Source organism: Diadema setosum, chromosome 6 (assembly GCF_964275005.1).
Source record: "Diadema setosum chromosome 6, eeDiaSeto1, whole genome shotgun sequence".
Taxonomy (NCBI): Eukaryota; Metazoa; Echinodermata; class Echinoidea; order Diadematoida; family Diadematidae; genus Diadema; species Diadema setosum.
This window is the reverse complement of record NC_092690.1, coordinates 9,365,319-9,387,606: the sequence shown is the minus strand read 5'-3', so window position 1 is coordinate 9,387,606 and position 22,288 is coordinate 9,365,319. Positions and strand designations below refer to the sequence as shown.

The 22,288-nt window shown below is 39.4% G+C and overlaps 1 protein-coding gene across 1 annotated transcript in view; it reads right to left on the bottom strand.

Moving 5' to 3' along the window:
* The window catches only part of LOC140229938 (uncharacterized), a 58,291-nt gene that overhangs the window by 17,936 nt on the left and 18,067 nt on the right, over positions 1 to 22,288 (bottom strand). Inside the window, exons 2-5 of the mRNA XM_072310137.1 lie at positions 14,669 to 14,725; positions 13,150 to 13,391; positions 12,227 to 12,364; positions 6,924 to 7,157 (exon numbers count right to left, since the gene is read on the bottom strand). Of these exons, the coding sequence (XP_072166238.1) occupies positions 6,924 to 7,157; positions 12,227 to 12,364; positions 13,150 to 13,391; positions 14,669 to 14,714 (660 nt within the window). The 5' untranslated portion in view covers positions 14,715 to 14,725. The remainder of the gene's footprint in view (positions 1 to 6,923; positions 7,158 to 12,226; positions 12,365 to 13,149; positions 13,392 to 14,668; positions 14,726 to 22,288) is intronic.

The window sequence follows — 22,288 nt, the reverse complement described above, 5'->3', positions numbered from 1 at the left end:
GGGAATGGAGAAGGGGTAGGTAGGAATGAGGCAGGGGGAGGATGGGAATGGGGCAGGGATGGGTGGGAACGGGGCAGGGGATGGGTGGGAATGGGGCAGGGGGTGGGTGGGAACGGGGCAGGGGGTGGGGTGGGAACAGGGCAGGGGGTGGGTGGGAACGGGGCAGGGGGTGGGGTGGGAACGGGGCAGGGGATGGGTGGGAATGGGGAAGTGAGTGGGTGGGAACGGGGCAGGGGGTGGGGTGGGAACGGGGCAGGGGATGGGTGGGAACGGGGCAGGGGGTGGGGTGGGAACGGGGCAGGGAGTGGGTGGAAACGGAGCAGGGAGTGGGTGGGAGAACGGGGCAGGGGTGGGTGGGAACGGGGCAAGGTAAAGGTGGGCCAGGGTTCAAGATGGCTCTTGCATACCTGATCAGATGAAGTATTGCCAAAGCTTCGTAATTCACAGAACACACTTCAGCTTGGAAATGATATTTTGCTTTCTAACAGCCGAGACTCTGTTGTCAGTGCTGGTTAATACCCACAGATTTACACAGATGTACAATTAGCCTACATTCTGTGAATTTGTCTGCAAATATTAGAGTATGAGTACTTAAAGCATCTATCACACAATCATTATCTATTGAAAAGTAACAAAATATTGGGGAAAAAAGAGCAAAAATGTCTGGTTTTAAAGAGAAAATAAAACATGTCCTTTTTGCCAACCAAGAGTCTTGCCTTTAACAAGAACAGGATCCTGAAAACTACTACGTGTAATTATCATCACTGTACACACATTTCCTATAAATGGAAAAAAGTACTACCTAGCAAGAGGAAAGTATTGAAGGTGTGATGCAGTGAAACTAAAGCAACTGACTGAATGGAATTTCAGTGAAATCTGTCAAATATTTAGATATCTCCAATAAAGGTTGGTAAGTCATCCAACATTGGAGCTTACATAGCACATTGAGATAGTAGTATTAGTGTAGTAAAAATGATGCCATGTTCGTCATAGTTCTCGTTTATCTTGTTGTTAAATGTTCTCATTTCTCAAAAGCAGGATTTATATAATGGCTCTGTTTGGCAAAGATCAAGACAAAGGATGTTGATTCCTCAGCAAATAATGAAGAAAAACTATCATCTGATCGCATCGGTGTGTGTTTATGTGTGTGCATGTTTGTACATGTGTGCATGCATAAAACATATGTAAGCAATACTCTGTTCAAGAGGGTGTGGGCAAGATAGCTCTTTTTACACCAGATGCCATATCAGACGACAACCGAAATATTCAAAATATTATCAAAACTTTCTGAATTTTGCTCTAAAATGTCATTGAACCTGAACCCAAAACCCATGTTTATAATTCCTCAACTATAATATCCCCAATTTTAAATATCAAATATTGTCAAAGACTCAATGAAAAAAAAAAAAGAATGCGGAGGAGTTTCTCTTTCAAGAAGATAAGGTTTCCTAAATGTCAAATGAAGAAAGATGTCAACATTCAGGGCTAATTTTGCATTCACCCAGGTTTTATAGATAATGAATGCATTGCAATTAAATACATTTGCACTCTGTAAGAATTCTGAACACTGCTGTGGGATGCAGTGATCCCTTTAAGAGTGTCGGCGTTCATTAAATTGCTTTGGTCTTTTTCTTGCACACATCTGATCAGACTGTCGGCCAAGCTGCAGGCCATGCAATTCAATTTGTCGAAACATCAATACGGGAGAAGGGCGATATAATGGGACAAGGGAGTGATAATAATACATTCATTTCAGGCTTTCTGAGTAGCAAGCATTCAATAAAGCTGGTGAGACAAAGGAAATGCATAGGCAATCTACTCACGGGTGAAATTAACAAGGAATGCACGATGCATGGCATGTAATAAATGTATCACAGGAATGCCATCAACTGGCATTATGCGTGATATAGTACAGATAAAAATACAACAAGCTATTACAAAGACATTTGAAACCCACTCAATATTATGTGATTAAAATGTATAGATTTTAACATGCCATTCACATTGCCAAACTGTTAATTTCATCTTTTGTTAAATTCCCAGCTCTAGTTCTATGAAACAGAATTTGTTTTGCAAATATCGGCTGTTAATATGTCAAGGAGGCCTCCAGAAAACTTTGGGGACATCTGTGGAGTGGCTACGATAAACCTTCGAGGAGAAATTACTTGTGAAATTTGAATGCGTGAATCAGCCATTAGCAAGACACATGCTTCAAAAGAGTTCATTCACATTCTACGCACTACCTGCATGCTGCGTTCCATATCACAATGCACAAAGAGCGATATGTAAATTTGACATTAAGACAACCTCAAAAACACGGCATGTACAGCACGACATGAAAAACAAGTGCATGTGTCTCTTGATGACAATGGACCCCCTTCCCCCTTCCCCCCCCCCCCTCACAAGAAAAACAAACAAACAAACAAAAAACCCACAGCCAATGCATGTGAAATTTAAATGAATACAGAGCAAAACACTACAAATATTGTAATGAGTGCGATCTGAACACAATAATATTAATTTGGTATGTACAACCTGCTCAATTATTATTATTTTTTTGTTTGGGGGGGGGGGGGGGGGCTGCACAAAAACTGATCCAAGCATCTGACAAAAGTAGGAAGATCCTTTCATAAATTTCTGACCTACATTGTACTACAAGTAAAGAGGCAACTTCATATTTACATTGTAGCTGTGACCCAGAAGGTTGCTACTGCATTGTAAGATTTTAGCATATTTGAAAATAAAAACCAAACAATTTCCATGAAGTAAAAAGTTTATTTAATCAAAAGTGGATAGATCTATGCATTGTTCAACATATAGGGTAAAGTAGCGCCATTGCATGTGACATCATGCACTGTAGTAGTCTGCTCATCCAGCAGCGACTGCGCAGATACTTCAAAAATTAATAAATTTTGAACAGATTGTCCGATTTTCCTCAAACTTTCACTGATGTGTTCTACTAATATTGCTGCATTCTCTCAATCCTTTTGTATATGAAGGTGGACTTGTCCTTTAAGCGCTATAGCATGATACCAATAACTCAGGGAAAACTAGAAATGTCGCTACGGCGACTGGTGTATGCCTCCGCCATAATACATGGTTCTCCTAATAGGTCTATAGTACAATGTCTTGACAATGTGTGATGACAGTTTCACACAATTGGCAAAATATCAAAATGACAGGTTTGCCACAAATGTGCTGAATGTTCACTTTCCTAGAACTAGGTTCAATTGGATGAATGATTAAAACGTCAGAGTGCAGGTATTTGGGGGAACTGATGATTTTCACTTGACTTTTGACCCTTTTACAAGTTTATGCATTGAGTAATTTTCAAGGTATTGAGAAAAAGTATAATTTCAGTATCAAATGGTAAAATAGTATTATCGAAACCTGGCCTTTGACCTTTGACCCCACAGTTCCAAAGAGAATCACTGTTAGGTAGAACATGCATAAATATGTAAGTTTCATGACAATACCTTGAGTAATTTTTGAGATATGGAGGAAAAAGTGCAATTTAGCACTTTCACTTGACCTTTGACCTTTTGACCTTTGACCTTTTGGCAAGAAACTTCCCACAGAATATATATTGGGTTATACATGCATACATCAAGTTTTAAAAAAATCCTTCAGGCATTGCATAAATATAAGGAAAGTAGTTATATTTTGAGGAGTTGACCTTGACCTTTGACCCCTGACCTTTGACCCATGACCCCCAACTTCCCTAGATAATCACTGCCCATCGGCACAAGCATATATACTAAGTTCCATGAAGATACCTTGAACCATTTGCGAGATATGGAGAAAAACATGAAATTTCAAATTTTTTTTTCACAAAATAACCTGTGACCTTTGACCTTTGACCCTGTGACCCTAAAATCCACACAAAGTATTATCCCCCAAGGATATACCCTCATACCAAGTTTGATGCAAAACCACCACACGATTCTTGAGATATCGACAAAAACAAAACGGGACGGACGGATGTACGTACGGATGTACGGACGGACGGACGGACGGACGGCCCGAAAACATAATGCCTCCGGCCACTTCGTTGGCGGAGGCATAAAAAAAAAATGCGATAAAGCTCTTCTGGTTCTCTTTAACAGTAGCTATTTCAGCACTAGTCTAAAGTACTAGTCCAAAGTCTACAAAACAAGCTTTGCAGTACCAGGGCTGTAAAACAAGTCAATATGATATAGTTCGATGAAATATCATACTGTAAAACTGGATATTTTTGCACGACTGATTTTTTTTTTTTTTTTTGCGCTTGGCCGGGTAAGAAGAGTTTCGCGTGTTTTTAATTCTGCAGAATCAAGACATCAACTACTGGCCCAGATGGCATGCAAAAAATATTCGCATGCTTTTATTTTCATGCTAGCTTCTGGTTGCGCGAAATGTGCAAAAATTTCAACACCGCGAAAATTTCCACTTTTACAGTATATCAGTTTATACTTTTATATCAGAAACGTTTGAGTTGTATATGATACAATACATAACTTCTGATGAGTTAGGATGTTACATGCAACTACTGAATGTATTTTGTTTGACACGCTTCCCTTCATATTCTGCAGATATGCTTCTTTTACGAGTAACATTTGACCCATAGCCAGTTAAAATGTTGATTAAAAAGATATACATTGTAATTTTTTTTATTTATGTACAGAGTACAGAGTATTCAGAGTATTATAGCTGGTCTGGCTGTTAAGAAGTTAATGATGTTTATACCGATCTAATGTTATTTAGTCAGGGTACCCTGTTCACAGTCGGCACAGCTCTTGCAGAGGGCCCTCTCATTATCAATAATCATTGGTCCAGCATAGCAAGGGTCAGTTTGGGCACTTTGAGGACGAGGGGCATGACAGGTAAAAAGAGTGTGTCCGAGGACTGTATACACGAAAGTACCAGACAAGATTTGAACCCTAGACCTCTGTTTGATGGTCCAGAGAGTCTACCCACTACATCGGCACTTCCACTGGTAATTGCAGAATGACAAAACTGACAATAATTATGAAGAGGCACAAATTCTACAGACGTTTACATGTACATACCAGATATGCTGAGACATGTGATATTCAGTTCATACTCCCTACATGGGGTGCGAGCAAATGTGAATTGCTTTAGCTTTCATCAAACATACAGAAAACAGATAACCGGCTTCCTAGTGGCTGCCGCAGTATATGCTATGGTGGTAACCCCTTTGGCAAGCCTTTCAAGCAGAAACACCTTTGGAGTATATACACAAATATGCAGACAACACACATACATACACACACACACACACACACACTCACACACACCTTTTCTTGTGAGAATGTTGACTGTAAGTATTGATTATCACTGCACTTCATTTTTTTTTTCTGAAATGACACCAGACATAAGAACATAAATAGTTGCAGAGGAATAATCCCCATGGACAATCCATCCAGGGCATATTCTCACCTCACTATTCTCACACAAATATGAATCATAAGAAAACTGAACAAAATATGCGCATTCTGACACGAAACCGAGGAGCATTATTCAAACAGCAGCACAGCACCAGTGATCTTCCTTGACGGCAAATGTCTTCTGTGTATTTTAAGTTACAGCATGGACATTTGCAGCAAATCACAAAGTCTATCTCCCTCTCATTGATTAATGCTTCTGTAGGTTCCCAGTGTACCACTTCTTTCCTGCTTTACTTTGTGATTCTGCCATCCCTGTATCAACTATCACAACCGTACACTATGGCAGCACCTATGCAACTCACCCTCTACGTTATAAAAGGCACCATCTGCTATGCACCCTCTGTAATGCACCCTCTATATTATACACCATCTCAGTCATGCCAACAACCCATACTTAATCTCAACAAATTTCTCCATATCAGTGTATCACTTCTTTCATACTTTCCTCTACGTCTGTGTCATTCCTGTATTGACTATCTTAACCTTAAGAGGCTATAGTACATTTGTGCACCCTCTGTGTTGTGCACCATCTGCTTTGCACCCTCTGTATTATCCACCTTCTATGACACATCCTCTAAACTGTCCCATCGTTTGTATCACTCTCTGTATTTTCCACCTTCTGTACTGCACCCTCTGCACTGTTCACCTTCTGTAATGCACCCTCTGCAATGTACCTTCTGTAATACACCCTCTGCAACACCTTCTGCAATGGAACCTCTGCATTATCCATCTTCTGTAATGCACCTTCTGTAATACACCCTCTGCATCAATATGCACCTTCTGTAATGTACCCCCTGCTTTACCCATCTTCTACACTGCACCCCCTGCTTTATGCACCTCCTGTTATGCCCCCTCTGCAATATGCACCTTTTGAAATGCACTCTCTGCAATAAGCACCTTCTGAAATGCACCCACTGCATTATGCAACCTCTGCATTATGCACCTTCTGGACTGCATCCTCCACCTTCTGTAATGCACCCTCTGCAATATGCACCTTCCGTAATGCACCTTTTGCAATAAGTACCTTCTGTAATGCACCCACTGCATTATGCACCTTCTGGACTGCATCCTCCACCTTCTCTATCGCACACTCTACATTATCCATGTTCTGTAATGCACCCTCCAAACCCTGCCTGTTCGTAGCATTTGCACATTTTCGCTAGGATCCTACCAGCCATATACTGCAAATCGCAATCTTATACATTTTTGTAAAACTTCTAGGCTTTCTCATTGATTCTGCCTCCCCTGTATTGAGTCACCCAACCTTTCACCATAGTAGCATTCATGCACCTTCATTGCTTTCATTCATTCGCTAACCTTTAGACTGTTTTGTAATACCTATCTATCGTCTCTCTACGGTCACCGCCTTCCCTATACTTGCACCGACAACTTGGTATTCACCCGCTTAGAAGACTTACCTGTTATTCCTCTACATTACTAGTACTGAACATTCTTGTGCACCACCTGTCTACTTACACTGACAACTTGGACCTGCTGTTGTAGGAGTTGCAGCTGCTGCGGGGTGAGGGCTGTGGTAATGGCCTGAATGGGTGTGGCCAGCTGCGGGGCGGCTGCCGTCGCTGGTTGGGTGACCGTGGTGGCGGTAGCGGGCTGAGTGGTCTGGGCCTGGCTGGCCGTGGTGGCTGCAGCGGCAGCCTGGAGCTGCTGGGCAGCACTCTGCATAGTGGACAGCTTGACCGCAGCCTGTGCCTGCTGGCTCTTTGCCAAGGGGGATAGGAACATAACAAGAGGCCATTGGGGTAAAGAAAGATGGACACCAGTACTTTCACAATGATAAAATCCTGATTATGATGATCACAATAGTCTAAAAGCCCTGTTGCACTTCATTCACCAATGTAAAACCAGAAGTTTTCACATGCATTAAACTTACGCAAATTTCACAAGGAGCTAAGATTTGCAAACGTAAAATGCACAAAATAGTGTTTATTTAGATATTATGAATCATGTAAATGCCAGTGGGGCCCGATATCCCAATGTTTCTGGCTGTACAGCAGCACATTCACTGGAGGGGAGGGACTTATGGACCACTAGGCAAAGATGTCTGGTAATAACTGTCAAAGAACAGAAATTACCTAATTGTTCTAATCCTACAAACCATGACCCTCCTGTTAGACTGAGGCATTGTTACATCCTACAAACTTAGCAATTTGTACTAATTTCCACATTGCTAACTTCATCATAGTGATTAGCAAATTCGAAACAGTAAAAAGAGTGCAGAATTCACGTAATAACAATGAGAAGTCAAAACAAATAGAAATATTTCATCTGCACATGGCTTTCAAATTATCTTTTACCCCTTGATGAGAAGCTAGCATCTGAAAACCATATTGGTGTTAGTGCCTTGCTAGCTATTAAACATCAAGTACCTTGATTGATCATAACAATTTAATTTCACGGTGCATTAACAAAACAAAGACGCAAGCAAACAAACAAATAAACATTCTTTAAGAGAGTCCAGCTACACTGTTCAAGGTAATTTGACAAGGTGCCAGTTTGCCTGTAAAAACCTTTAATAACTCCCTGGGAGGCAAGGAAGATTCCTATTCAATTCTTTGTGCTTTGCGTGCCGATTGACACAGAAAACCCCATAGCAATGTATAAATTTTACCTGTTGAAGGTTTATTGCTTCTGCCTTTGCTTTTCTGTTTTTTATTCATGCTTTTGGTGGTTACTGAATTAGGTGATGCGAGTATCCTCTCGGATCACCTTCTGTATCTGTACGGATTCTTTGGTTCTTCTTCTTCTTCTTCTTTATTTCTCCTCAAAAGTTGTGTTTCGATTAGCTCAGAAAGTGTTCCTCCTATCAATTTCAAAATTATACCATACATGTATCATGTCCCAAAGTCGACAAATTTTGTAAAATCATAGTGATCAGTCAGCGGTGACGTCACTATGACGTCATTATATGAAAACACATTTTCATGCATATCTCATTAATGGAAAGGAATTTTTCAATGAAATTTACGTCACGTATATTTCAAGTCAAGCGCATTCTACTCATATTATCAAAATTCACATTTATTATTAAAAAGTGCGCGTACGCGCGCGTTGAAATATTTGTATGCTCAAATCGAGCTCAAATTTTTTTTGCACACGTTTCAGACCATTTGGAGCATTTTTTGAAAAATTGAAAAAATTGGACGGACGCGTACGCGCGCGCGCATATACGCACGCACAGCTCATATGCAATAGAAATTTCCCGTTTTTTCACTTTGATCGGATACCTGAAAGGTCAAGGAATATTTCTACCAAGTTTCAAGTCAATCCGACTCAATATGACGTCATACGGGCCCGTCAAAGTTGAAATTCCGCGCGCGCGTCAATGGCGATATACAGTGCAACTATGCAAAAAAAACCGCCAATTTTAAATCCGATTTTACTCGTCAGGATGGACGGTGACCCCCCGTTTTCTTTACATATTCTGAAAGCTGATGAGTTGTACATGCCATTTCATGGGTTGGCGAAGCTGAAAAAATGATGAAAAGATATCAAATTTCTTAATAAAGTAAAAAAAGTAAATTTTCAAAATGACGTCATGAAAATTCAAGTTCACTCGAGCGTATTTCATTTATCCTTTGCCGATTTTCACACAAATTTCAGTATGTTGTAGCTTATTAAATGCTCTTTCATTAATATAATAACAGCATTTTGATTGGATGACGGCATCACCTCGTAAAAATGGATTAAAAGTAATTTTGTCAAATTTGGCCAGTTTACGTGTTATCTCTATGGGAGTGCAGTTTTTCTGGAAATGAAAATTGACATGACTATCTTTCTCGAGCACTATCTCACTTATGCTTCGGTGAACTTCTCCCAACTTTTAATATGTTGTAGCTGAGACTTTGGGCTATCGTAAGTGTGCCCTTCATTTTTTCATACGACGTCGGCATCATGTCAAAAAAATTGGTTGAAATTAAAGCTTATCTTCGATGTATTGAGATATTTCTTCCTTTCTGCAACTTTCTTTGCAATAACTCAAGAACGACAGCCCCTTTCGCCCCCATATTTTGCACATGTTTAGTTCATGTTACGTATATTTTTTCATAAAATAACAACTACTTGATCGGACACCATGTTGGGTATGTAAATTAGGGTCAAAGGTCATAAATATTTCATCCTGTATCTTAGTAAATACATGTCCTATCTTTCCCATATTTTGCACACGTAAAGACCATGTTACAAGGATCATTTCACAAAATAGCCACTTTTTGCTCAGATGCCATCTTGTCTGTGCAAAGTAGGGTCAAAGGTCATATGTACTTTTTTCTGTATCTTCGTTATGACGTGTTATCTCTATGGGAGGGAATTTTTCTAGATGTAAAAGTTGACATGATTGTCTTAATCGAGCACTAGCTCACTTACCCTTCGGTGAATTTCTCCCAGATTTTAATATGTTGTAGCTGAGACCTTGCGCTATCAGAAATGTGCCTTTTGTTTTTTCATACGATGTCTGGATCATGCTAAAAAAAACTTGGTTGAAATTAAAGCTTATCTTCGATGTATTGAGATATTTCTTTCTTTCTGCAACTTTCTTTGCAATAACTCAAGAAAAACAGCCTCTATCACCCCCATATTTTGCACATGTTTAGTTCATGTCACGTACATTATTTCATAAAATAACAACTACTTGATCGGACACCATCTTGGGTATGTAAATTAGGGTCAAAGGTCATAAATGTTTCGTCCTGTATCTTGGTGAATACTTGTCCTATCTTTCCAATATTTTGCACACGCAAAGACCATTTTACAAGAATCATTTCACAAAAAAAATACTTTTTGCTCAGATGCCATCTTTGGTGTGCAAAATGGGGTCAAAGGTCAAATATACATCATTCTGTATCTTCGTTAGTGCATACGGAATTCGGTACCAAAGATGGCAGGTCTGACTCCCTTTTCTAACTGAAACTCCAAACATCACATGGCCAATGTTCCCTCAACACAGATGAAACCTGTATGGTCATGCCTATTGGGATCAGGACTCAAATCATTGATTTCCCAATAGATCGGATCACCTAATTTGTCAGTGTTGACAAATTCCGAGTCTAGTTAAATTTAGCTTGGTTGCCTATTAGCCTAATTAGCATACAGTAGTCAGGTAATTAGCCGAAAATGTATAGTAGCTAATTTCAATCACGGAAGCGTGAAAACATGCTTAATACAACTTTTCAAGGCTTTCTGTGACATGGAGTCAATTCATAACACCAGTTTCTATTTTTTAATGACCAAAGTGTCTTTAAAGGTCCAGTTTACCTTTGGGAGCAGTGATTTCAAAAATGTTCAAGATATCACATTCGATGCATATGTGTAGGTCTGTTGTGTCATAAAACATCCTACCATATGAAATATTTGCAATAAAACCTAAAATATAAGGAGATATCAGGGTTTTTCTCATTAAACCGTAACTGTATACGGTTTATTCTGTAAACATTTTTTATTATAACTATTGTTCACATTTTGTGTATTTAACAACACTTAACATCGATTATACGGATTCAAATTTTGACAGTGGTTGTTTCTATCCCTAACTCACATTTTAGAAGTATATTAAAGCACTAATGCTGGGTTTTTGTTTCATCTGCAAATGGTAAATTATGCCTTTAACATCATAATTAGCCTAAAGAGATACTTTGCATATATGTACAACAGTCCAATAGATGGTCCCAGATACCATGTACATGACTATGACCAGGAAAGGTCATTGAATACAAGATCTTCGTTCATGTGTGTTCTAGAAGGGTACTGAAGTAAATAAAGCCTGGTTGCCCCCTTGACAACCTTGGACATACCTGCCAACATTTCAAGATGAAATATCTTACTCGTGGATTGCAAAAATCTTATTTTATATGCAAACTGAAGTTAAAAATCTTACTTTCGGCCAAATCTTCAGAAAATACACATGAAAGGTATATCTAGATATTTTTTAAAAATCTGATTTCTCTGACAGAAAATCTGATTTTGCTATTTTTAATGTAAAAAAATCTTACTGAATCTGATAAAAACTTACTAGTTGGCAAGTATGCCTTGGACAATTATCTTTATTAACGTAATAAGCATAGTCAGATAATCAGGGTAATACGTTATATGGTGTTAAGCTTATTGCAGGAAGTCTGAAAAGAAGGCCAAAACACAACCTTTCCAAGGTTGTTTTTTTTTTGGTTTTGTTTTTTGTTTTTTGTTTTTCAGGAATCCATTTATGATACCAGTTTTAATTTCTCAAGTAATGCAATTTTCCAAATAGCATAATCAGCATGATGAAGTAATTAGCATATGAACAACAAAGTCCATCAGACAGTACCAAATAAGGCTTGTAACAAGGAATTTTCTAGTGAAGGGAGAGGGAGCAACGTTAGAAATAGTGGACCTTTTTGTAAGAGTGAACACATCTAGGTGGTAGGACTTACAAAGTGTAGGTACTGATTTGGCTCAGGCAGTAGAGTATCTAACTCCAAATCCACAGGACCCAGGTTCAATTAATGTTGTGTACTGTTCCCTCCAGTTTGAGGCAAAATATACTGTTCCTCAGATATGACATAAAATGGAGGTCTGGTTTGTGAGGGAGTCACAACTCATGCATGTAAAAGATCCCGCTTCATTCATTCATCGCAAAGAGTGTGGTGCATAACCCAGTGAAGTGGTCCCACCTTACATGCAACTGAACCCCAGGGAAGACCAGCTATTGCAGCTGAACATGGGTTATGCAGCCATCTTCTCAGATGGAAAAATTAAAGAAAGAAAGAAAGAAACAAACAAACCCTCACCACTGGAGACTTGAGAACCTGCGCCGCTGACGTTGCCAGGGCAACCTGCTGTGTGCCCTGCAGGTTAGCCAGGGCCAATGGGGTGGCACCGGCCTGGCCGAAGGGGAGCGTCTGTAGCAGGACCTGGGCTGCTCCGGGCTGCAGGGAAATGATCATAAACCAAATAGAGAGCATTCAGCCCCATGTTTGCTTTTTTCTTTCACCAGCCACATCCCAGAAACCATATTTCTGTTGCTTTTCAGAGTTATTTTTCACCATACAAGTAATTGCTACCATTTAATGAGATAGTTTTTCGGAACACAGAATGAAAATTTCTCTTTCAGGGGTCGCACTTAACTTTTTTAACTAGCCAGGCGGACTACTTAGAATCAATTTTGACACTGAAGCAATATTTTGGCTAGTCAGACGGACTAGTAACTTCAGAACTTTATGATTTTTAGCTAGTCCGATGTGATTTTGGGTGGCCAATGGCCAGCGGACCATCGCCAATTTCGAACCCTGTCTTTGAACCCTACTGTGGTCATGCTTTTTCTGTCCCTTGCAAAATTATCACAAGCCACCAAATCACTAACTTATAACTGATCTTTTAATAGGCAACATTTTACAGCAGATAAAAAGATACTGCATATACCATATATCTAGCGAGTCTCATTTTTTGCAACTTGGGACTTCCAGAAAAATTTGCGACTGGTTAAATTCTCGATTGTGGAGCATGGAACTGAACGGAGAAATGTATGCGTACATGTCACATTCATGTCAGGATAGGAGTTAATATTTTTGCATGTTTTTAAATTCGCGAACAGCAGTCGTCTCACGAAATTCGCAGAAATAAAAACCTCATGAAATATTTGGCGTATGCAATGGCTCACATATGATTATCAATGAAGCTCCCCTCTTCCTCCCTCTCCGATCTTGAGACTTACATTGACCAGGAACTGCTGGGGCTGGGCCTGCAGGTGTCCAGCGATGGCCTGCAGCTGGGCGGCCTGCGGCTGGAGTGCGGCCAATCCCTGGGGGGTCATGACGGTGGTGGCGTGGGCCAGGGTCGGCTGACCCGAGGTGGTGGTGGCTACCACCTGCAGCATCCCAGCAGGGCTGAGGCTGACCGGAATGGGGTTGGCCGCCACGATGGGGGTCTTGGCCTGTTGGCTGGCATCACCGCCCCCTGGGGGATGAACGACATTCCGGACAGAAGGAGGTGACAAAGGGGAGGAGGGAACATGGAACAGAGTTGCATGGGTGCAGTGGAGCAGAGAAACAGTAGAGTGGTAATTTTCAAGCACATAGATCGAATAAAATTTGTACTCAAGATCAAAAAAAAAACTCTCAGAAGAGATCACAGTCCCATTTATACTTAGTGATTTTCAAGTATCAACTTTTCTTCTTTTTTTTCCTTCTTTTTTCTGCGATACAAAAAAATAAAATCTTGTGTGAGGACAAATGAATTTTGGAAACTGTTGCGACAAATTGCCTTGCCTGTTCTATGTGCGCAGGGGAAAACAAAAACAAAAACAAACTCAGGATGTTAAATCCCACGATGGAACTTGGCATAATAGGATGCCAACACTCATGCTGTGGTGATTGCGTGGACATTTCCTGAATGCAGATTTAAGTGCTTTGCATGGACATGAATTATTATTATTCTTGTTTGTTGTCGTTTTTTTGTTTTTTCAGGCTGGCCATGTGCAAACGGTAGCAAATAAAATCGATTTTGGCAACGTGATCTCAAACCGGACAACTCACACGTGTGATAGGGCTTGCTTACGGTCACCGATGTTTATACTGCAATATATTCCTCTTTGCCCCCAAAATTGGCAGTTGACCGGTTTATGATATTTTTTTTTTTTTTTTGACGGGGGGAGGATAATCATTACAAATTTCCATACCTTGTACTGAAATAGTATGTTAGGAATACTATACCATTTCACATGCCTGTGAATGCAGCTTGAATATTTGAAACACCTTCACCTTTAAAGGGATGATACAGTTTTGGTTCAGATGGGGATTCAGGTTTTCAACTGTTGGTTTTTTTTTTTGGGGGGGGGGGGTTGGGTGTGTGTGTGTGTGTGTGTCAGATAATGAGAAAACTCTTATGAAATATGAAAGAGCATGTAATTCTATTAAGAGGAATTCAAAGTTTATTTGATGAAAATTGGTTTTGAAATGGCTGAGATATCCAAAGCAAAGCGATCCTATTTAAAGGTGGGACCCACCTCTTATTAGGATCGCTTTGTTTCCATACTTTGCTTTTGGATATCTCAGCCATTTCAAAACCGATTTCCATCAAATAGAGTCTGAATTCCTCCTGGATTGTACGCTCTTTAACATTTCAGAGAGTGAATTCTAAGTATCTTGCAAAAAGTTAAAAGCTGAATCCTCACCTCAACCAATACTATGCCATCCTTTTAAACATGGTATCAATGACAGGACATCAATACTCACCCCCTTTCTTGCTTGGGGTACTATCAGAAGCAGTTTCTGCACTCATGGTGGCGTTATCTGCAAATAGGTAAAACACAGAAAAATTGCAAGACATCAGATATAAAATTGTGAACAAAAAAAAAAAGGGGGGGTAGGGAAAAGCTTTTTTACGTGACACTAATAAGACCAGGTTTAGTCTCCAGAAATTGCAGAGACATCTCTGCAACCAGCGGGACTTGAGTCACTACTAGGTCGCCACCTAGTCTCCAAACCAATGAGAAACCCACTTTGGGGGAATAAAGTACAGTGTATAACCTGTTGAGGACAGACTGATTTTGCTACGACAAGCGTTTCCCATACACACCTGCCCGAGTATACTTGGGACTCATCCTCAATGGGTTAAATATGGGGACAAGAAGAGGAGTTGTACATATGTAGCTGTTATTAATCAGCCAAAAGCATGATCTTACCATAATTTTGTACGACCAGTGAAAGAGTTGTGAGGTACAACTTTCGATATATGCATGTGTGTTTGCAACCCACATTACTCTTCAGTCAAAACCTGTGCAACTTTAAAACTCCACATATTTTTCTCACACCCCATTTTTTTTACACACAGCTGGGCCCAGGAGCGCTCCAGAAGCACTTTGACTTATATGCCCCTCTGTGTCTGTTCATACAGAGAATCAACACCCCTTGAGATCACACGCGAAGTGGTTGTCATGCGGCTGAGAGGGGCAGAGATGTCATGGTGACCTTCGGGTGCATGGAAACTTCTAACATGTAATTTACTGTATGCACAGCACACACTGCACGTCCACTTCTGGAGCGCTCTAAAATGTTGATGACCGTTGATACATTACACAGGTTCTCAGGGTGCTCCAGGAGTGCTCCCAAGCCCAGGCTCGAGAGGGGCATCTTTAGAGCACTCCAAGGCTCAATTGTCTAGTGATACAGAGTTTAGAGGGGTCCAGGAGCGCTCCTAGAGTACTCGCAATTCCCAATTTCTAGTGAAGCCTCTGCCATTCTGTTTGCTGCCACTGGCTTTATCAAGAAGGACGGCTAACCCCAGCGAAAGTCTGGAACTGTCTAGCGATGGAGATGGGTGGGGTTAGCACTGCAATGACTCAGTTCAGAGTTTCCACATTCGGCATGATCAGAAAAAGATTATTTGCACTAACAGGCACGTTGGATTTGAAATTCATGGAGATAAGCATGCATGATGTAATAATTATTCATAATTCTTGTATTTATGGTGCTTGCCAGCACATCCAACTGACAGCAACAACAAAAAAAAAGCCTAGTATTTGGAAATATTAATAGAAATATTTGTTATAAAAATGCATTTAATGCAAATAATGAAATTGATGCTTCCCAAGTGTCAAATGATGCGCCACTCTGACCAATTGACCTAAGTTTTTTTTTCTTCTTATTTCTGATTAAACATCAGTTCAATTGTTATCTCGAGCAAGCTTACGTATGCATTTCATGTCGCCTTGAAAACAAGTAAAGTGCCTAACTAACCTGAGAAAAAAGCAAGGTTATTTGTTAAAATGTTCACATTCATGAGTTTAATTACGAACTGGCTAATATATGGTAAGACTGGTTCAGCGAACTGATGGACACACACACAGCAAAAGCCTGGAATAATGGATCGGAGATTACTGTACATGCAAGTCGTCCTCATGAATATTCATATTTTCTCTCAACTGATATATCAGGTGAGCTCTTCTTTTCTGTTCTGTTTTGGGTTTTCTAAGATTCCAGCAGGGTGCTTGTTTCATATTCGAAATATTTAGTATGTTCAAGATATTACATGTAAAATGGGGTTAAGAATTTCCAAAGTGAAAAGAGTAAAGCTTTTTCTTTTCTTTTCTTTTCTTTTTTTTTTTTTTTTTTGGGGGGGGGGGTGTTTTTCAGCCCCAGTTGTACAGATGTAGTATGGGATCTACAACTTGTCAAAAACGAAATGAAGGAAAGGGTCTATTACAGGAAATCCTGGGCTGAGAGAAAGAAATGACAAACAAGCTCTTTGTTTTAAAGCCACATGACAGCCACGAAAATATTGCTCAAGCAATAAAAAAATCAGGACATTGCAATACCAGCATAGACACAATTCAGGACGTACATGAAATGCATGACAAATTAGTCTTTATGAGTCATTTTTTAAATTTTTATCATAATTTTTTTTTTTTTTAAATCAAGATAAGGGCAGGGTTCTCAATGAGTTGTAAACAATTCTGTTTATTTCAATATTATGCAGCTTTTTAAATTGGCCAGAGATGTCAGCAAAAGAAAAAAAAGAAGGATAACACAAAAAATGACATTTCTACATTCAAAAACAGCAACATCTGGAAAGCATTTGAGAAATACACTGCAGCTCCAGATGGATAAAAAAAAAAATGACTACAGCAAAGGCTTTTCTTTGCTTAGTCCTTAATGAATATGAAGTACTCACACAACTGGCCTATGGTATATCGTGTTGTACAAGCGTACAGTAGGTCCAATGCAGCCTTGAATCGGTTTTTAAATAGAACCACCGGTACGAGTGTGCGCGGGGGTTCTTGCGAGTATTTTAGAGAGAAGAGGGTCTGTCTGAGAAACTTCCGTCGCAAGTGTTGAAACGCGACACTCGGCAGTCCAGAGCGCCTTCCTTCGAATCCGCAGCAAGCAGCAGCCACCCTCCTTTCCAGCTTTCCAGTATTTAAGGCTCTTTTTCTCCTCTCCCTCCTCACCCGCTCTATCTTCTACCCCCAACTCCGGACAATTTCCAATTCAGATGAATATTTATGACTAGTTGCTGATGCACATGTTATGCATTTTAAGCACTTTGTTTTCTCCTCTTTAGGAGGCCGGGATATATGCAATTTTGTTTTCGGGGCTGAATAATAAGTGCGGGGAGAGGAAAAAAAAAGAAGGAAAATGATGTATGATTTTCTTTGGCCGTTCAGCGTGTGGCGGGACAGCCACAAGGTTAATTGAAATGCATCATATTTGCTGAATTATCATTTCTATTGAATTACAAGCCACAACTCTTCTCGTTAACAACTGGCTGAAATATGTTGCCGGTGATGGTATACCCCCCTTCACAGTGTACACTGTGTACATATCAGCACTATTGTTGGTTGAATGCCTCTTTGCATTATTTGCAAGAAAGACTAAAAAAAAACAAACAACAACAACAACAACAAATAATGTTGAGTAAGAATCTCAGGAGTGCACTATACATCTAGGTAAACAATTGACAAAATGAAGAAAAAAAGAAAATAAACTCTTGCATCATCAGGGCAGCCACAAGCCTGCATATTTGCAAATCTGAATTCAACTCCATTTGGCATGTACTTTGTGGCTCATCTATTCATAATACAAATTCTCCACAACGTGACAGATCTCTAAGGCTTGCTTGACACAGCAAGACAACTTAAAGGTATTGTTTACCTTTGGGAACAGTGATTTTAAAATTGTTCAAGATATGACATTTAATGCATATGTGTAGATCTGTTGTACCACAAAACATCCTATCACATAAAAATTTTCGCAATAAAGCCTTAGATACAAGGAGATATCTGTATTTTTCTCAATAAACCGTAACTGTAGACGGTTTAGTCTGGAAACATTCTTACAACTATTGAACACATTTTGTATATTCAACAATGTACTTAACATCGATTTTACTGTTTCAAATTTTTAAATTGGTTGTTTCTATCCCTAACTCACATTTTAGAACTATTTTAAAGCACTAATGTTGGGTTTTTGTTTCATCTGCAAATGGTAAATTATGCCTTTAAAACTAACCAGTCAGACCTCCCGACCTTTCTAACTGGAAAGTAGGGATGATTTGGCTCAGAACTAGGAAAGAAAGAGCAGTTCCCATAGGAGTGTGTAGTAAAACTATCAAGAAAAATAGGAAACTCCTAATCAAACATGAGTTGGGAATGGTCAATATTCAGATTTTTTTCCTCCAGACTCCGAATGCTTGGGAGGTCTGCAACCTCCATCAGGTCAATGTAATGAAAAGCCCTAAATATTAAAGACTTATAATTTTCTCACTTTTGTGTTTCTGACAACCCAAAACCTTGTCAAAATTTGCCCAATACAGGGTATAATGACAACAGATGCAAAGGAGCCAGATTTCAACTGACCAGTTTATACGTACAATATATCTTTATTACAGAGTGTTCATATCCTGACAAAGCAATAAGGAATGAATGCATGTGAACCAGGTTTCATTAAAGATAAAATTTGTTATATAATTCCAATATCATACATATCTCTGTTTTTAAACAAAGGTACAGTTGTAGCTCCCACCAACACTAAGCCACAGTAGAGGGTACATGGATCATGCTCCAGTTGTTTAACAACTAAAATAAATAAATAAATAAAAAAAAACAATTTGGCATAACAAATTTCCCAAACCCATAACTCTAATGGGCCCTACTGTCTGTTATCCAACAGAGGAGGTTGGCATTGAAAAGCTAGATAAATAAAAACTACTTCAATCATTACTGAAATTAATAGCAACAATATAGAGAGTTACCATATGTGCAAAAAAAAAAAAAAGGAAAGAAAAAAAAAACACCCTTAGGCATGGCACTCAGGTAAATCAATAAGAGATCTTACTTCTCATTATAATTCTAAATAGAGTATTAAGATATTTGGACATTATACAAAAGATCATTATCCAAGACTTTACATCCAGCACAGGATTTGATGCAGAACATCTCAATCTCACGGAAGAGAAAAGTATTTACTAAGTTATTAAGGTAGGCAAGTTCTGAATATTAGTCATTTTCTGCTCACTTGTAGGCATTGCAGAGACTATAGACTAAATTGGATTCTGAGTTCCAGATCTCACTGAACCAGAGAACAAAATTGATGGGCCTGAAAACTTCTTTTTTTCAAAACAAGATTCATTCAGCAGATGCATTAGTCAACAAATTAAATCAGTTCTGGAGTTTGCATAAATATGAAATGAAATGGAAATTGGACTAGTGCTAATCTCATGTTCTTTGGCCACCTACACACTTGTACATTTATCTCATACCCCTTTCAGGAGAGGAATTCCTGGCTAAGCCATCTGCAGCTAAATAATGCCCAGTAAGACCAAACTGATTATGTTTACATAAACCATGAGAAGTCTGCACTACTTTTCGGAACGCACTTCAGAATACAATGACACCAATCTATCAAGTTATACAAGTTTTCTTGCGCAGATTTACAATCTGAGTCGCTACAAAATAGAACTGTATACTTTGTACAATACATGCAGAGATCTGTACACACATCCAGACAAACAAATATGCATACTAGAATTCCAGAGGCCTTTTACCTGAACTAATTTTATCATGCAAGTTGTGAAACATACTTTATACTGGTACACATTGTTCATATTCAACAAAGAAATCTCTGTTTTCATTTTGGATGATGCAGCAAAGGAAGGTACTGCGGGTAATTTCTGTCTATGTCCAGTCTTATTCATGCGCTTTGAACAATTGGTTTGAAAGTTATGACAAGTTAAAATCTGCTTTTAGGAATCCCAAACCCAAAGAGAATGTGGGTCGAGTGAAAGCAGCAACATCAGTAGAACACATCGGTGAAAGTTTGAGGAAAATCAGACAATTGACGTAAAAGTTATGAATTTTCAAAGTTTTGGTGTTTAAACCGTTGGATGAGGAGACTATAAGAGGATATGATGTCATTGTGGAAAACAATGTTAAGACAATATATAAAGGGAATTCCACAAAAATTCATTTTTCAAGAAAATTCACATTCCATCAACTTGATACTGACATATGTTACGGGAAGTAATTATTCCCCCTGCTTTCTGAAAGCGGTTAGTCAAGTGCTCTTTCATTGTGATAGATAAGTGAAAGCATAGTAGAATTGTCTTTATATTTTCTTTATAATTGTTGACACCATAATCAATGACACCATAACCTCAAGTAGTCTCCTCATCCAGTGGTTCCAACACCAAACTTTAAAAATACATAACTTTGGAATCGAATGTCAAATTTTCCTCAAACTTTCACTGAGGAGTTCTTCTAATAAATGTTGCTTTTTCACTCAATCCACATTGCTCTTTGGGTTTGGGTTCCCTTTATAAAATCCGTTGCTGAAAAAGAAGGCCATGACAAGTCATGACATTACAGCACTGGAACAATAAAACCCTCGATATGCTAGTACAAGGTCAAGGTGTAACTAAAATATTTCCCACTTTGGATCCTTAAGAGTTTGAAAACTATATCAGATAACACTGTCATTGATATGAGTAATAGATGAATAGTGTACAATTTTAATAGTTGGAGGCGATTTGAATATGAGAGCATGAATCAGTTTCATTATAGCCATGATTAATTCTAAAGTTATTGGTCAAATTTGAACCTTCTGTTCAAAATTGAACTGTACACAAAAACCAATGAAGTGTATGTGAGTGTGTGCTTACAATGACCCTGAACAATAGACATGAATACCACAAATACCACCTTTTCAGAGCTCTGCTAACTAGGCTTCTGGACGCTTGCTCCAAGGTACATGAGTGCTTTTGATAATTCATGATGGATCGCCCTGGGCAGTGGTAGACCCCGTTTACAGTGCGGGGCTGGGCCGCAGCTCGGCCGTGGCAGAGCCCGTCTTCATTTCAGTGTAAATGCACAAACGGCCAAATGCGGGGCCAAAATTGGACACGCATTTGGCCACGCTCTGGAGGTGGTCTTGGCCGCGGCTTGGCCGCAGCCGAGCCCAGCCTTTTTTCAGTATAAACGCAAACTGGGCCAAATGCGCGGCCTATTTTAGTCTGGCTTCCAGACCCTCTGCCCGTACTATTTCGCTATTCAGGATATTAACCCCCTCAACGTTGAAAACTAGTATAGTTTAAGGTGGTTTTGTCCTGCAAAGGATTTTTCCTTCGGCAAAGGCCTTTGCCCGAACGGCGACTTTGTCGCCACGGAATCCAGTTGGCAAAGGGTCTGAAAACCAGACTATACCAAATTGCATTTGTTTACAAGCAGAGCGCCACTACAACAAAGTATTGACAGGTTTGAATTAAAAGCGTGGCCGAGCCCGGCAGTGTAAACGGACAAAATTGCGGGGCTCGGCCGCGGCTCGGCCCAGCCCCGCACTGTAAACGGGGTCTAGTCTGAATTCATGGTAAAGGTAAAATGCATGCACATGAAAAAAGCAAGCACACTGTATGTTTTCATGTGCTTGCATATCCTACATTCAGGATGAAAAAAGACTACACTGTGTAGCTGTGATAGTGCAATTTCTCATGAATATGTAACAGAGCATGCAAACCCTGGCCATTGTTCAGGACCATTGTCTGGGTGTGTACCACACACTTCCATACACACCAATTGACCCCTGTGCAAAATTAAAGTTTTGTACAGAGGGTTGACAATACAGCAAAATCTAAAACCTAACTTAAAAATATATCCTGAATTTAATGAAACTGATTTATGCTTTCATATCTTAATTACCTCCAACAAAATTGTACACTATTCGGCTATTGCTCATATCAAAGTCAGTGTTCTGATATATTTTTTTTAAACTATTCTTAAGGATCAAAAGTGGGAAATGTTTTTTGTAACACTTAGTACAAGTAGTTTGGCCAGGCCTGAGTTTGGCACACTAAAACTCTTAAAA